The sequence below is a fragment of the Festucalex cinctus genome, chromosome 10 (assembly GCF_051991245.1).
Source record: "Festucalex cinctus isolate MCC-2025b chromosome 10, RoL_Fcin_1.0, whole genome shotgun sequence".
In the NCBI taxonomy this organism is placed as follows: domain Eukaryota; kingdom Metazoa; phylum Chordata; class Actinopteri; order Syngnathiformes; family Syngnathidae; genus Festucalex; species Festucalex cinctus.
Window position 1 is genome coordinate 14,925,269 of NC_135420.1, and position 15,076 is coordinate 14,940,344.

General features: G+C 41.1%; 1 protein-coding gene across 2 annotated transcripts in view; it reads right to left on the reverse strand.

Annotated features, from left to right (window-relative positions):
- Positions 1 to 1,268: 1,268 nt before the first annotated feature.
- Positions 1,269 to 15,076, reverse strand: part of negr1 (neuronal growth regulator 1) — a 183,709-nt gene continuing 169,901 nt past the window's right edge. For both annotated transcript variants that reach the window (XM_077534060.1, XM_077534062.1), the window contains one exon: positions 1,269 to 6,735. In XM_077534060.1, coding sequence (XP_077390186.1) covers positions 6,635 to 6,735 — 101 coding nt within the window. In that variant the 3' untranslated portion in view covers positions 1,269 to 6,634. The remainder of the gene's footprint in view (positions 6,736 to 15,076) is intronic.

Here is a 15,076-nt window from a genome sequence, read left to right on the forward strand (position 1 = left end):
CCGGCATCTGAAGGACCTTCAAACATTTCCATTCTTTCGTAATACCATCATATCTTTCTTCAACATGAAAGAATAACAACAAGAGTTGATCATTTGGTGCCCTCCGAATAAGAAAGTCCATCCATGTTTTTTTTTTTTTTTAACAAACACCATAAAACGTGTACTTGGGTGTGTTTAACAATAAACCAAAAAAATACATATGTTGCATTTGTGTAAGAAAGCAGGGGTGGGGGACATTGTGGGATGACTTTTAGCATAGCATTTTTGGGAGCTTTATTTTGAAACAGTTCCTCTGAGGATTTGTTTGTTTTGAGAATTGCACAGCCGGCCGGATGAAAAGCTGTCGTGGGCCATGTATGAGGTTCTCCACCCCTGCTTTGGACCAAGAACAAAACGAGGACTTGTTGCTACAAAGAAGTGACGTGTGCTGCCAAGCAAACCCAATAAAGCACACAGCGTCATCATTTCGCCGACTTGGCCTCACTTGACAACTGCATTTTTGAAACATCCACTCCAGCAACGTTAGCTAGCATACACACTTGAGCCAAAGATTAATAGATTTGTTTTTTTTTTTCTTTTAAAGTTTTTCCCAAAATCTTTTTCTTGGAAAGTACATTTTGTCTTCCCCATGCGTTTGACAGAAGAATTTATTTCAGCCTGCCGTGTGACAAACACGTCCACCAAGTGAATGCGCGAGTGTGTTTGTGTTGTTCTTTTGATGCTCGCATCTCGGTATGCTGCTCAGGGAGGTGCAATGTGACTGCTGCAGAGTCAGGCGGCCGAATGCAACAACATATCCCCAAATAAATTAAAGTTACAAAGGCATTGGGTTGGTAGGTAGTTTCATTCACAGCATAGCCGACCCCCTCCATTAAAAAAAATATAAAAATAAAAATAAAAAAAATAAAAGCAATAATTATAAAAACAGAAATACGTATGCACTGCCTAATTTGCCTGCAGGACAATGAAGGTTTAAATCAACCTGTAGTGAGCAGTAGGGGCGTCAAATCACTATAGTGGATGTACACAGATTCATTTTAAAGCTGTGAAGAAGTATTAGGGCCACACTGAAAAAATGAAATCAATAGTGCGTTGCTAATCTAAGGATACTGTGAGAGAAAAGCCACATTACGGTAATGTACACAACAAATAAAAATATGACGATTATGCGCTCCTTTGATTATGCAACGTTAATGGTTGAACAAACAAGTTGTTTGTGGCATCTCCTGAAAAGTGACGATTGTTTTTTTTTTTTTTCTACTTTTTTGTGTGGCCCTAATACTCTTTGTAAACACCAACGCAGCACATTGCGTGCGATCTTTCGTCAGTTCTTCAAGTGACACTTGAGTGCCATCTCACCTCGTCACATTGAAACTCACACACGGCTGTAGACGCATTCTGACTGGTGGAGGTGTTGCTCCTGATTGTTGAAACCTATTGTTTCCAAGAAGCATTGTTTATTTCTTTATTTTTCCAGTTGCACGGAAAGGAAACTGTCAGTGACTGTTTGTCACCTTTAACCATAGAAAGAACTGTTGAGTTTGAATTGCATTTGTGGATCTGCAGGAAAAAACAGTTGAACCCGGCATATGTTATCGTGGAGGGCAAATAATGCAGTGCTTAGTATTAGGAGTCATATACCTGTGTAAAGTCAACATGATGAAAATGCAGACCAATTTAGTGCAATTTAATCGTTTCTTTTGCTCCCTTAAGTGATTTGTTAGGTTCTGAAAGGTCACCGTGAAGCACATTTCTGGCTATAATTAAAGAGAAACATAATTAAGATGCTATCACACAAACATGTAAATGGATAAAAACAGATGACGCATGTAAATAGTTCCGACCATTACCAGTGAATGTAGTGACTGCACATAAGAACTTCAGTTTGGACTGTAGCTAGTAGCAAATTTCTGAAAACATTTTTTTTTTTTTTTTTTTTAATTCCCCCAAGCAGTAGTACGGTTCATCTTGCTACACTATTTTCTTCTTCTTTCTTTTTATTTCTCTTTTTTTTTGCGTTTCCATCGTCACAAAATGAATAAATAAACAGTATTGACCCACTTTCCAGTATAGCATAGCGTGCTAGGCTAATGTATTGGTCGACAGAGAGTGTCACGGAATAGGTGCGCTGAAGAAATACTTGTTGAATTGTGACAGACTTTTTTTATGCAATCAAAATGTTCTATGCTTCTGTTTCAATACTAGTTTCATGTGAAGAATATTGCTACCCTGGAGTTGTGCTAAATCACGAGTAGCTAGCTAGTAGCAACGGAATCAACAGCGCCTCTGCTGCTTACATCCAAGTAGTGCACTCCATTTAGCCTCAAATTCCACCCAATTGGCCAAATTCTCAAGATGAAGTAATCGCTTATCACGGCCATCCCTGTGGAAACACAAGCCTTATCAAGATTTCCCTAACAAACTAAAAATAATCCTGCTTGATGCAAAATGTGGCTTAAATGAAAGGTCCACTTTCGTCACTGTGGTGTTTGACAAAATACTTTGAAGGCACATTCAGTACAGTACTTCTGGACTCCCGGGACTGACATAAAGAGCGGTTTGAACGTATCAGTTGGATCCCGATACATGGAGATGGCTCATTTCGAACTTCAAGCGCGGGGCTGCTCTACATGCAAGGCTTTATTTAAATGAGGTGATTTTTGATGTCAGCGGGGAGGTGAGGCGGTGAGCTTTTCCCGCTTGTAAATCAACATTTTAATTTGGACTGGAGATCATCATGAAACAGCCCGTTGGAGCACACAGGGAGTTCGACGTCATGTGATTCTAGTTTGTGCAAACAAAAATACAATCCGAGCCACCCCTCGATGCATTCCGGGATGAAATGAAGCGTGGTTTATGTTTGTAAATATGCCAGAAGATTTAGCGAGCGACAGCGCAGTCAATAACGACGGCGGGCGCAAAAGCAGGATAATCCTATATGCTGTGTGCACCGTGGCATCTGGCCATCTGGGCTCAGCCGAGTATTTGCACGGCGCATTCCAGGGCCAACAAATATGCATGATATGCCACGATAATCATGACTCAGCAGCTACTCTGGGACTGAACCCTTATGAGCGTTTATGAACTCACGTGAAGGCTTTTATTGCAAATAAGATTGAATTAATAAAGGGGAATTGTTTATACCATGTATCCACCCAAAATATTCAACATTCAGTAAATAACGTTTGATGTGGAATACAAGTGGTGCCTTGAGCTATAAGTTTAAATTGTTACATGACTGTGCTCATAACTCAAAACACTTGTATCTGAAATCAACTTCCCTCATTGAAATGCATTAAAATGCCACATTAATAATAAAAGTGTGGCTTGGAAATTGGACGACAGTTTAATACTGTGATGATTGACTTGCTAAAATGCAGTAAAAGTAGTCATTTGTAGTCACATGTTGCTAAACTGTTTGTCTTTAAGTATCTGCCACATAAAACATCGCCACATGGATACTATTTGTTAGCTTGATAACGTCGTTTCTCAATATACGTTAGCATTAAGCTAGCAGGCAAAGTTGAGTTTGACAATAAACTTCAACTGGGAGTGTGATTAATTCATTCGCTCCCAGCCATTTTCACAGAAGCAATCCCGTTCGCTCCCGGCTGTTTTACTAGATTTTGACTGATTTTGCAAGGCCCACATAATATTGTGTTCTATTGCTTTAAAAACATGGAACCTAAGATTCATCAGGGGAAAGAAAGTATATTTCTATTTATTTCCATTTTGCAGCAACTAGCATTAGAATATAGCTAAGTTTAATAAATTTTCACAAATCTATTTAGAATTGTGAATAATTGAATAATTGAGCTCTTTTTCAACATGGCCCTGGTTGATCTCCTTTGCTCTGCTGCCACCTGCTGGCCCTTTGTGTAATAACTAACATTTCTGCAACCGTTCTTTGCAGTTGAGAGGCTGCATCAAAGCCTTCTGTATCCTCTAAGAAAAAAAACAAAGAAAAAAAACAAAAAAACGTATAAATACGTCTTTGGGACACTTAAAACAAAAAAAAATATTTATGTTATTGGGAGAAAATGAGTTAAACAGCTTGAGGCTTCTTTTTTTTTATTTATAATGAATAATTGTTCTCTGCCAAAGATAACTTCACTCATGTCACAAATTTTTGTTCTCAACTCAAAGCAGGAAATCAGCCGAATGACGGCTCACATTTCGAAAAACCTGCGATTCAAGTCACTCGTATCTCAAGGCACCACTTTATAAGCAGGTGATTAACTGCCAACAAAATGTCATCAAAAACGCCACCAAAACCCGCAGAAGAAACGATAATAAATGATCGGCGACTGTGATGAAAAATAAATAAATACATAAAAACAAAATGGCTGACGTTTCATGTGGACATGCATCACAAGCACGCTTTCTTCACGTCAAACACTCGAGTGTGTGAAAACTAGGACTACACACACTGGCTCTAAAGATACGAGCGTATCTATATTTTCTCCACATATACACACACATTGAGTCTGCTCTAGAATACTGTTATATTGGTGCACGCCCCCTCCCCGTTTATAAAAGGAACTCAATTGATTGCAAACATTTGTTCTTTTACTTGACAAATAAACCCTCGGCCAGTCATGACACCTCAATCAATGCCACACTGCCCATTCAAACCAAATGAGCATCACATAACCGGTTGTTTTATACATTGTTTTTATAAATGAAGTGAATAAATATACTTCTCACTCATTGTTCGTTGTAGCTCAACATTTAAACAAGACCATATGGTGCATATTTTTCTTTTCTTTTCTCTTTTATTTTTTCTCTCTTTTTTTTATTTTTTTTAAATTTTTTTTTAGAATTTGCTAACAATAAAAATAAATCACCACAAAACCAAACGTAGAAGCAATAACAGTGTTTGTGCTTTAAAGTCTTTTAACTGCCATGGCTATTTCGCTAGGAGATTTGCAGTTTCAAGTTCCTGTGAGCATACCAGGAGTTTGACACGTCGACGACAACTCAGGAAATTTTTCATTTGCGCCCAATTGACTAACTCGGATTATTTATTTGGATGGAACACTCACTCGGTAAATAATACAATATGTCCAACAACATTTAGTGGCGCATCTAAATGTCCTTCAGTGAGTATGTTACTATTAAGGCATTGCAGTATCTTTTTACATTGTCGATTGATTGATACTGGAGGATGATTATGCCATATATTGAAAGTCACCCGGTTAAGTTAACAAAAGAAACAAAATAGAACGCTTGATTTGACTTCATACGTACTATATGGATGATTCAAGTTTGACTTGCTCTGCAGTTTTTAGCTGTAAGCATGATAAATACGTGACATTAGCAGGTTTAACTCTAAATATTTTTCTAGAATTATGGAAATATTTTCTGCCATTTTTCAGCTTATTTATGAAAAATGTTTGGCAATGATAGAGTTGGTTTGGTACGAATGCTGCATTAGAGGGAAGTGGGGAAAAAAGGAATGTCATGTCAAGGCAAAGCCGTGTTTTCTTACTGCTCAAGATGCAATAGTTTGAAGTCACACACGGTGCCCATGAACACACTATATAAACTACAGTATATTAAACTGTATTTATTGGCTATATTTGAAATTGCCAACCAGTGCTGCATGTTAATAGTGTACAGTATATTGATATATAATCTATACAAAGTATACATCATCAAGTCTGCCAAAAAAGGCTGTTTTATCAAACGACCTATTCACACTCTATTGTTTTTTTTTTTGTTTACATTCAGCTGAAAAGTTTTGGGCTCCAATTTCTATATTTTCTAAATGGGCACTTTCCAACTTCCTGGCATTCTTCAAAGCAGCAGTTACTGTAACAATTTAAAATGCAACAACACTGTAAAGTGGACCAAGTCCAAGAATGAAGTCTTCTGAAAAGGGAGTGAAGCGCTCCCCAAAATGCAAACAAGGAACCACGAAACCTTCAAGATGACAGAAAAGCACGTGAGCTCGGCTTTTGACTGAAACTTTGAAGATCTTTCCCAAACGTGACAAGTATTTATATCTACGAGGGGAAGCAAGGCCGTCAGCTGTACATAGTCGTTTGATTGAAGTCCAAATTATAACAAAACAAAATAATAAAATTATAAAACGTGTTTGTTAAGATAAAGATGTTACAGGTGACTTTTTTACTTTGACTACCCGATTCAAGCTGTTAAACAAGCACACTAACTAAGAGCAAACAAAATGATGTGACGGCTGCGTCTGATTTTTTTTTTTTTTCATAATAAAGTTTTTTTTTTTTTCTTCCATTCAGCTAACCCACATTACATTCAAAAGAACATTGTTATGGTAATCTTCTGTTCTGAGAGAATTGGCACAGTTGTTTCGTTATTGTCACGAGAGAGATAAACAGATGCAAGTGAGAGAAGCTGAATGTTTGATATGATTGGACGCCAGGGAAGGGAAAGGGGCTGATTCATCCATCAATCATCAAAATAAAAAAAACTCAAAGAAATAAAATCACAAATAGTATTTACATAAAGTTCACAATGACCAAAACAGAAAAATAATGATAATTTTCCCATCTTTGCCTTGCAACAAACTGCACCCGATTGGAATCCAGTCATGGGCGATGCCACCAAAGACTCGTAAATGCTCTCGACAGTCACTTTGCCGGCCGCTCCGCCGCTAGTACGCCGCCATCAAGGTGGTCAGAGCCAGGACTAGGTACCGGCAGGCCATCGGGACCTGCGGACTTCCGTTGCTCCCGTAGGGCGCAGTGTTGGGGGCTGTGGGAGAGAAACAAATAACGATGAGCTCAACCTGAACACTGACATAGAAGAGTTATTCGTTATTTTACAGTTGGTATAGTCCAACTTTGAGTATATGTGTCGGTCGCGAACGAGCCGGTACAAAGAGCCGGCTCTTTGAAGTGAACGATGAGAGCCGGCACCCTCCCTCGAGAGCCGTCTCCGTCATTTTCCCACGCTCTCTCTCTCTCTCTACCTATGTCGCTCTCTCTTTTTCACGTGTCTGAAGCGAGGTTTGGCAGTGTCTCAGCTGCCGTGCTCAGAGAGGGAAGGAAGGAGGGTCGGGGGTTGGGGAGGTGGTACCTCACGCAGAGAAGCCGCAGACAGAGAGAGACAGGAGGAGGAGAAAACAGGAGAGGAAAGGGCGACACACAAACGCGGTTTGTACAAGATGAGCCGAAAACATAGTAACATTTGGAGACATTTTAATTGGTTAAAGTCAGATGAGAGAAGGAGCCGGATCAGCCCGTCCAAGTTGATATGTTTAGTTTTGTTTTGTTTTTTTAATGCAAATTTAAAATAAAGCAAGGTCTTTTATCCTGGACCGGGGAAGTAGCTAATGTTTGTTTTGTTCGCTGCTGCTGTTGCAGTTAAATTACTACTCACTATTTTTGTTATTTGATTGTTACTTTGATTGTTGTTGTTTGAAGATTTAATTTTTTTTCTTGTTTATTGTATGGAGCCTATTAATTTGTTCAATAAAATGAAAAAAAAAATCATTTTCTTTGATTGATGTGTTGCTATTTGCAGTCAGTAGAGTACAATATTTAGTTCACCAAGTCATTTATTAAAATGTATTTTAAATTTGTCGGAAATATTTAAAAGAAAAGCTAAAGTTAGAAGAGCCGTTTGAGAGCCAGAAAGAGCCGGCTCTTTTCACTGAGCCGATCAAAATGAACCAGCTCACCGAAAAGAGCCAAAAATCCCATCACTAACTTTGAGTGAGTAGATACAGTTCGTTTCATTTAAGTTGAACAACACCAAACATTGACTAAAAGTGCTTTCCGCAGATGAGAATCAGAACAGAAAAAAAGATCATGTTTGATCTAATTGAAAAAAATACAACAAACAACCTGTGCCTTCCAAAGCCCATTTTGAGTTGTGTTTTCAAAACTGTACACATTTAGACACTTCTTCACATCAAAGCAGAGCAACTGATTAATTAAATCAAGAATTGCACACGAATCCCAATTAGTCGCTTCTTTTTTCGTGAGGGACACATATTGTTTTATCTTGAATGAAGTGTTGTACTTTACAAGATTTTAATTAATATCATTTAAAATATTAATCATACAAAGGAATGTTCTCAAGTTGCAAAAAAGTTTCATGATGAAATTACGTTGAATAAATATCATTAAAACAACCTCTGCCAAGTACGAGCCCTGTGAAACTTGGGATGAAAATAATAATCTGTAGATATAACCAAATCATTGCTTGTTCTTTTAGTCTACTTGCATTGGAGCAAAAATGGTGAAGTGCAAACCAGTAGACGGAACTGTCCATAAAGTTATCACTGATGTCACATCTTCCAGCTGCTGAGATTAGTCGGCGAATCACGACTATGCTGACGGGCTAATTTAATCGTCGATGTCATCGTTATTATTTTTGCAGTTTTGTTTTTCCTCTCAAAACTGCCTCGCCTCATTATGTTACTGCTTATCGCATGCCTGTCTGTGATTCACATGCAAAAGCCACGCAAAACTTTAGCGGATTCGGCCCGCCTACACCGCTGAGTGCAGGACCTCACAACCCAACTGTCACCTCATGAAGTTTGCTGAGGATAGAACTCTCCTGTCCTTCCTGTCTGTCCCCGCTCAGCACCAAGGACCTGCTCTGCAGGAGTAGTTTTCTGTGGTGTGACACAGCAAGACCAAGGACACCTTTACCAGAAGTGAAAGAGAGAGAGATAGCTGCAGCTGTCTCCACCACTAGCCATCGTGACGACACCTTGGGATTATCTTCTATGACCATCTGCGGGTCTCCACTAACACAAAGGTGATCCAGAGGAAGTGCTACCAGAGAATGTACCCACTGACAAATCGAAATTCCTTTTCTATCAGCAACAAGATCCTACTGTCATTCCTTCCCACCTTCACCAGGCCTCTCATGTCATTCTCGATGGTCTGCTGGTACCATTTCATTAACCCACAGGAGAAGAACCGCCTTCACAGTGTAGTCAAGGTGTGCGCCGGGATCAGCGGACTTCCCACTCACTCCCTGAGTACTATTTATGAGCAGCAGGTTCGCGGCATGACTACTCATACTTGTATAGTTTTAGGCTCTCTTCCAGGCATTCTGGAGGCTGCCATCCGGTTGCAGGCTTCAGTGTCCGGCAGGGGCGATCCACCTTTGGATTTTCTTCTGCTGAACTCTCAGAACTCTGACCTCAAGTACCGAAACATTTTACAACCATATTTATTTACACTGTAAATTCATGTCAATATAGTTTGCGAAATTCTAATGAAAGGAATGTTGCCTTACCCTGGAAGAGGAAAGTAAAGGTTTTTCGGAATTGGCAATAATCGAGGACGGCTGTTTAAAGGTCGGGAATCAGCGATTGACAAACAAATTATGATTGGTGCACCCCAATGGGAAATGTTTGTTATGAGAGTGGTCCATATCAATCTTTCATCAATGTCATGGTTGTGGTGCAACAAGGCACTACTTGAATAAGTAATCAGAAGTAATTTTCCAATCATTGGCGATATTGCAGTTCTTTTCCCCATTACATTCCAGTGTACCATCAAACCAAAAATATACACAGTAAACAGTATTCCTATATTTCCAAACATTTGCATTGCACTTAGAGAAGGAAGGAAGTCAACCCCTATTTTTGTTTTATTTGACAATAATATGTTCTATGCAGCCCCACTAGTCCACATATGTCCTTCTGGTTACATTGTGTTAGTAGAATTTGAGTTAAGCAGCAAAATCCAGCTGTTTTTATCCATCTCAGGGAGCGGCCATTTTGCCAATTGCTGTCAACTGAACATGACATCACAGTTGCTCAGGTTTCAGGTAACAACCAATCACAGTACAGCTTCAGAAAACAGGTGAGCTGTGATTGGTCGCCTGAGCCTTGAGCAACTGTGATGTCATCTTCAGTCGACAACAACTGGCAAAATGGTCAGATGGATAAAAAACGGCTGGATTTTGCTTTATAACTCATATTCCACAAAGAATGTCAGGTTTAGATTAGTGAGGTCACATATGGGGTATATGCCACGGAAGAGGCGGGACTGTTTTTGCACATCATTTTGTGTCCAGTTCGGTTTGCGACGTGTGGGCTGCGTCAAAAATACTTGTGCTTCCGACTTTGTGCCCCTCGGTTGCGCGTTCGCAGCCCGGACCGGAAACAAACTGATGTGCAAAATCACGTCCCGCCTCTTCCGTGGCATATACCCCATAACATATTATTGTTAAAGGTTAAGGTTGACTTCCACTCCAATAACTGCATTTCTGAAGTGATTAGCTGGGACTAACTTTCTCAGTAATATCATCTTGACATAGTGACGTAACGTTTAACTGATTGGTTAATAGTCGAGCTTCAGGAATAAGAAGAGCTACGACTTTGCTGTGTTGGTGTCACCATCAGAAAACCACGGTAATACGGGCACACCTCTCTTGGGGGTTGTGTCAGGCAGGGCAGCATTTCATTGGGAGGGGCTCCTCCTCAATTCCAACTCTTTTACCTTGTAGCTCAACAAAGCGCACACAAAAAGCACGGAGAGGCAGCGCAAACAAGCCATGTTCCACCAGGGGAAATCATGTGGTGCAACGCCCATATCAGCAGGGTGCCACCATTTACACGCCGATGTAACTCCTCTGATGTGGACCTCACGCTGTACAAACACTCACCGGCCCAGTGACATGCATCAAAAACACACATGCAATTAGTAGCCTGTACACTTGTCGACACTTTAAGAAGCCGGGAATGCAGTTTTCACTCTGGTTGTGTTGTATTAGCCAACAAAGGAGCTTGTTTTTGACAATAGCAGGGAAAGAACAAAGTGACACCTGTCCTATTATCACCTGACAGCCCTGCTTTTACCTGATATTTTCACACGTTATTTGCTACGACTGAAGTGGTTTAGTTATTAGGGAGCGAAGCCTGGTTCCACTGACAGGCAGAAAGAGGGGGAAAGCATCGGTTTGAGGTGTCCAAATGAGAGCACAATTTGATGATGTGTGGCTCTTCGACTCTTGTTTTTCCTTTTGTCTTTTCAGTTCTATCTTTGTCTCATCTTTCTTTCTTTCCTTCCAGCTCGCTCTCCTCCTCTCTCTTCCCCAATCGACAGTACAGGATAATGACACAGTTTTCGTCGAGTGAGCCGAGAAAAGGTTTCCATGGCAACAGCTCCTGTCCTGCTCAGCCAGCCCAGTGTTTGCCGGAGTCTGAGAGCTCTGTATTGTGCTCCAGCCACACCACGGCGACATCCGTTGGACTGGTTTGCCTCTTTCGTTTATGTATGCACTTATTATCAACTCCTTGCTAATATGGTCATTTTCCTGACAGCAATGAAGGCTACATGCAATAGGAAGCGTAGAGGCAGGTAGAAGGCTTGTCAGAGTTACTTAGTCCTTGCCTTCTCGCGATGTTTGACTTTAGCTTATTATCTCTTTGTGTGACTGTGAAAAAGCAAACGCAAAGCCTCCATTGTTTCCACTGTGTGGGCTTTAACTTGCCATTCTAATTAACTCCCAAACCTGGAACTGCCTCGCAAAACCATTACTGTGCTTATTAACATGAAGGCGAAAGACAGTGAGGCGAAGTGAGTGCGCGCGTATGTGTGTGAGATTGAAGGAAGTGGTGAAATCAAAAGGAACGAGAGCGGTGAAAGAAGACAGTGATTGAAGTGAAGCGTCTTTGGGGCTTCAATTTAATTGCCATGTACATCAGCACCCGGCTACAATAAAGCGTCAGACTCAGAGACAATATATCATAAAGAAACCAACAAGGTGCACGAGCAGCAGGAAGACAAATGGCGCTCCGAAGGGAGACGAGAGCGGGAAAATAAGCGGGGATGAAAGCGATATGCTTCAATTACTGTTTTGCAACACAATGTCAATAAAAAGCCTCCATGTAGCATGAGACAAAGTCATAAAAATACTAAAAAGCGGCTTCTGTCTTGTCGGTCCGGAGCCATTAGCTATCGTCTCCTGGGAATACAAAGCAAAACTCCCTCTCCTTGTCCCTCCTCCTTATCCTTCCAAATCTCTAGCGACAGCAGTTTTGTCACCCACATATCATATGTACAACAAATGTTAGGGCCCTGAACCTCACTCACTATCGACACAGACAATGATTCATACTGAAATATGCAACAGTGACACTCTATTTGGAGTTTGTGTGTCGCACCATCTGTGTGTGTTGCACAATATACGACAATTCCAAGGAACACCCCTGTGTGAGAATCATTCAATGAGAGAATTTTTATTTTTTTTAAATTAAACTGCTTCTCAATTTAATGGCGTGTAATATCATTGTCATCTCTCAATTGAGTCGAAGTCTCTCAAGACCAAATGTACAGCTAATCAGGGACGGATGAGTTATTACTTTTCTCAAGCTAAATGCTTTTTTAAAAACTGAAATACTGTGTTTTTTTCTGCACAACGGCTAGAACACAAATAATGTAATGGAACGGCCTCAAATCGCTTCCTATGGGTACTTTCCTCATGGGCATAGTTGCTTGGTTTCTGTAGCTACAGTCCTCAAATTCTTTCTTTCCCCTGTGATTGACTGGCAAGTCTTCCAGTCACAGGATAGGTACAAACTTACTGTGACCCTAAAGGATGGATGAAATTTAGCCAGCATTCCAGAATTCCCACGCAATTTATGATTCATTACAAAGCAGCCTTTTCCTTCTCTTCACTCTTTCAAACCATCAAAAATCAAAAGTTTGCTAAAACACATATGCCACTGTGGGGCGAATGTAGCAAATGTTGAGTACTCATCAGGATTCGTTCACAGTCACACAGTCACCAACAGTTTTAACATTTTTTCTTATTACAAGAAAAAACATTTAAACTGCTGGCTAACGTCTGAAGAACATTTGCAACCATGAACGAGCCCTCATGAGAAAACACTAATCGCTACCTTTGCAAACATTCACTCTTCAGTGAATTTTTGAAAGTTTGGAAATAGTGAAGAGATGGAAAAGAGTTATGTTCAACGAAGCAGAAATTGCTTGGGAATGCTGAGAGATGATATATCTTGAACAAACCCTGACGAAAAATCAACAATTGGTACCTTCACAAAGGTTTGCCCCTCAGTGGGATATGGACTTAAAGATAAATAATTCTCAATCCTCTTCATGTGTACCACACCAATAAGTGCAAGAGGAATCGAGGAGACTCTCTGGTGTGCTTGTATTGGCTTGTGTTTTGAATTTCAGCTCTTTTATTGTTGAATGATGATTCATCCCTCGGCCTGGTCCAATCCCCTAAGCAGGTCGTTAGGAGCGACGCGTGGACAGGCAGCCAGCCAGCCAGGCAGGCAGCATCTCACTCTCCCAAAGGACGCTGCTTCAGATGGGCTCTGAAGGTGGGGGGAGGGGGCTCAGTGTCCTTGACCATCAAGTCAGTGGCTTGTGGTCCTATCCTCAAAATTGGTGCTGTTCACACAGGCTGTATAATGGGTTAAATCCCTCCGAATGTAGGGGTCACAAAAGGCACCGAGAGGGTTTTCAATGCTCTGTGGCAAACAAACAAACTAAATCTGGGGCAAGACCATTTGTCGATAAACACTCAGGTAGCGGTACCATCCACCCTCAAAGATTGTGTCGCCATTCATTTTCTTTTTACAAGCTGTGCCAAGGCCTTTTTTCCAGAACCATCATTCCAACAACAAACGGCATGATCATCCTAGTCAGTCAGTCCAAAAGCAACTGGACTCACCGACCCATGAGTCTAATCATTTCTAATCCGGTTCTTGTTCAAGGCGAGTAGCTTTGATGTTCGAGATTCATCACCTTGGATATGATCACCACACACGGCAATTCCTCCGCGCCCCCATTCACATGCACCTTCAAGCTCATTAGCCCCACCAATCATTTGCATTACAGCAAGTAATGAAAAGCCTCCATTATCAAAATAGCCTTCAGAGATCATTTAACTGCGTCGCAGCAACCCGGCTCCCCGCACATCACGGTACCTGACCCAGAGCGTTTATGAACGCCCAACAGAATGCTTTTTGGGTCTGAAGCTCTAATGGGACCTCTCAGCGGTGGGCTCGGATTGAGGGCGGGAATGAGCAAGAGAGGGTCACATGATAGCTTGGATGACTAAGCGGTGGGGGGGTGCCTCTGACTGAAGGGAGACTTTAGCCTTCAGCTTGACTCAATCATCGAATCAGTGGGGTTTCTGGACACATGACACAGTGAGCTGAGGAAAGAATCTCGTTAGCTAAGGCATTTCCTGTGTTCCCCTTACAGATTGTCCTCCTTGTCAAGATGGATCGACCCCTTGCTAGATTTACTGTCTTAAGCAGGGTCGATTTGTATGCCTTACCTTTAACAGACAACCCAGATATCAGTGGAGTGAACTGGAATACCCGAGTGGCCTGCTCTTGTGTTTATTGCACCCATCTGTTCACCTCTTGATGTCTGGAATTTGGGAGCCTGCATTTTACAAGCACGTCTCTTGGGTAAATCTTTGCTTTAAAAAGATATTTCATTATTTTCCCCCAACACCTAGAGGATAAACATTCCAGGAATAAAAACAAAGACCTGCATTTTTAATCACCGTGTTTTAAAAAGTATAATTACTCAATGACTTTGACTGCTCCCTCTAAATCTGTTTAATGTTTGAGGCTTAATAAAATGCACAGGGAGACAAACAAATGGTGTCAGCATGCAGCAAATTCCCGCAGCCTTCCTTCCCCCCCACAACTCTCTCTAATAATCCCCCTCTCATATTTGGGTCTCTCATGCCCACTCTCGCTAATAATTCCCCTGCCCCTCTCGCCGATAATTCTTATCAGGGGTTTATTTCTGTGCTGCAGAGTGCAGACACAATGTTTTCGCCGAGTCAGCTGTTGTGCACCCCCCAACTGTGATGACAATGACAGTCTGGCCACTTATGAGCAACCCATGCTAGTTCCATTCCCATGAGTTGCTCCATCAATACAGCCTGATACCATCAGATCTCCTGCCAGGAAGCAACCTTGCGTCTTCCTGCCCTTCGTTTCATCCATTGCCTTCTGCAACTTCTAAAAATAACAATTCCTGCTCTTATGTATGTAGGATTATGATAACGCAGCTCGCTGTTATCATTCCCACGATGGTGATGATAACACGGCACGCATGGACTGGAGGGCTAC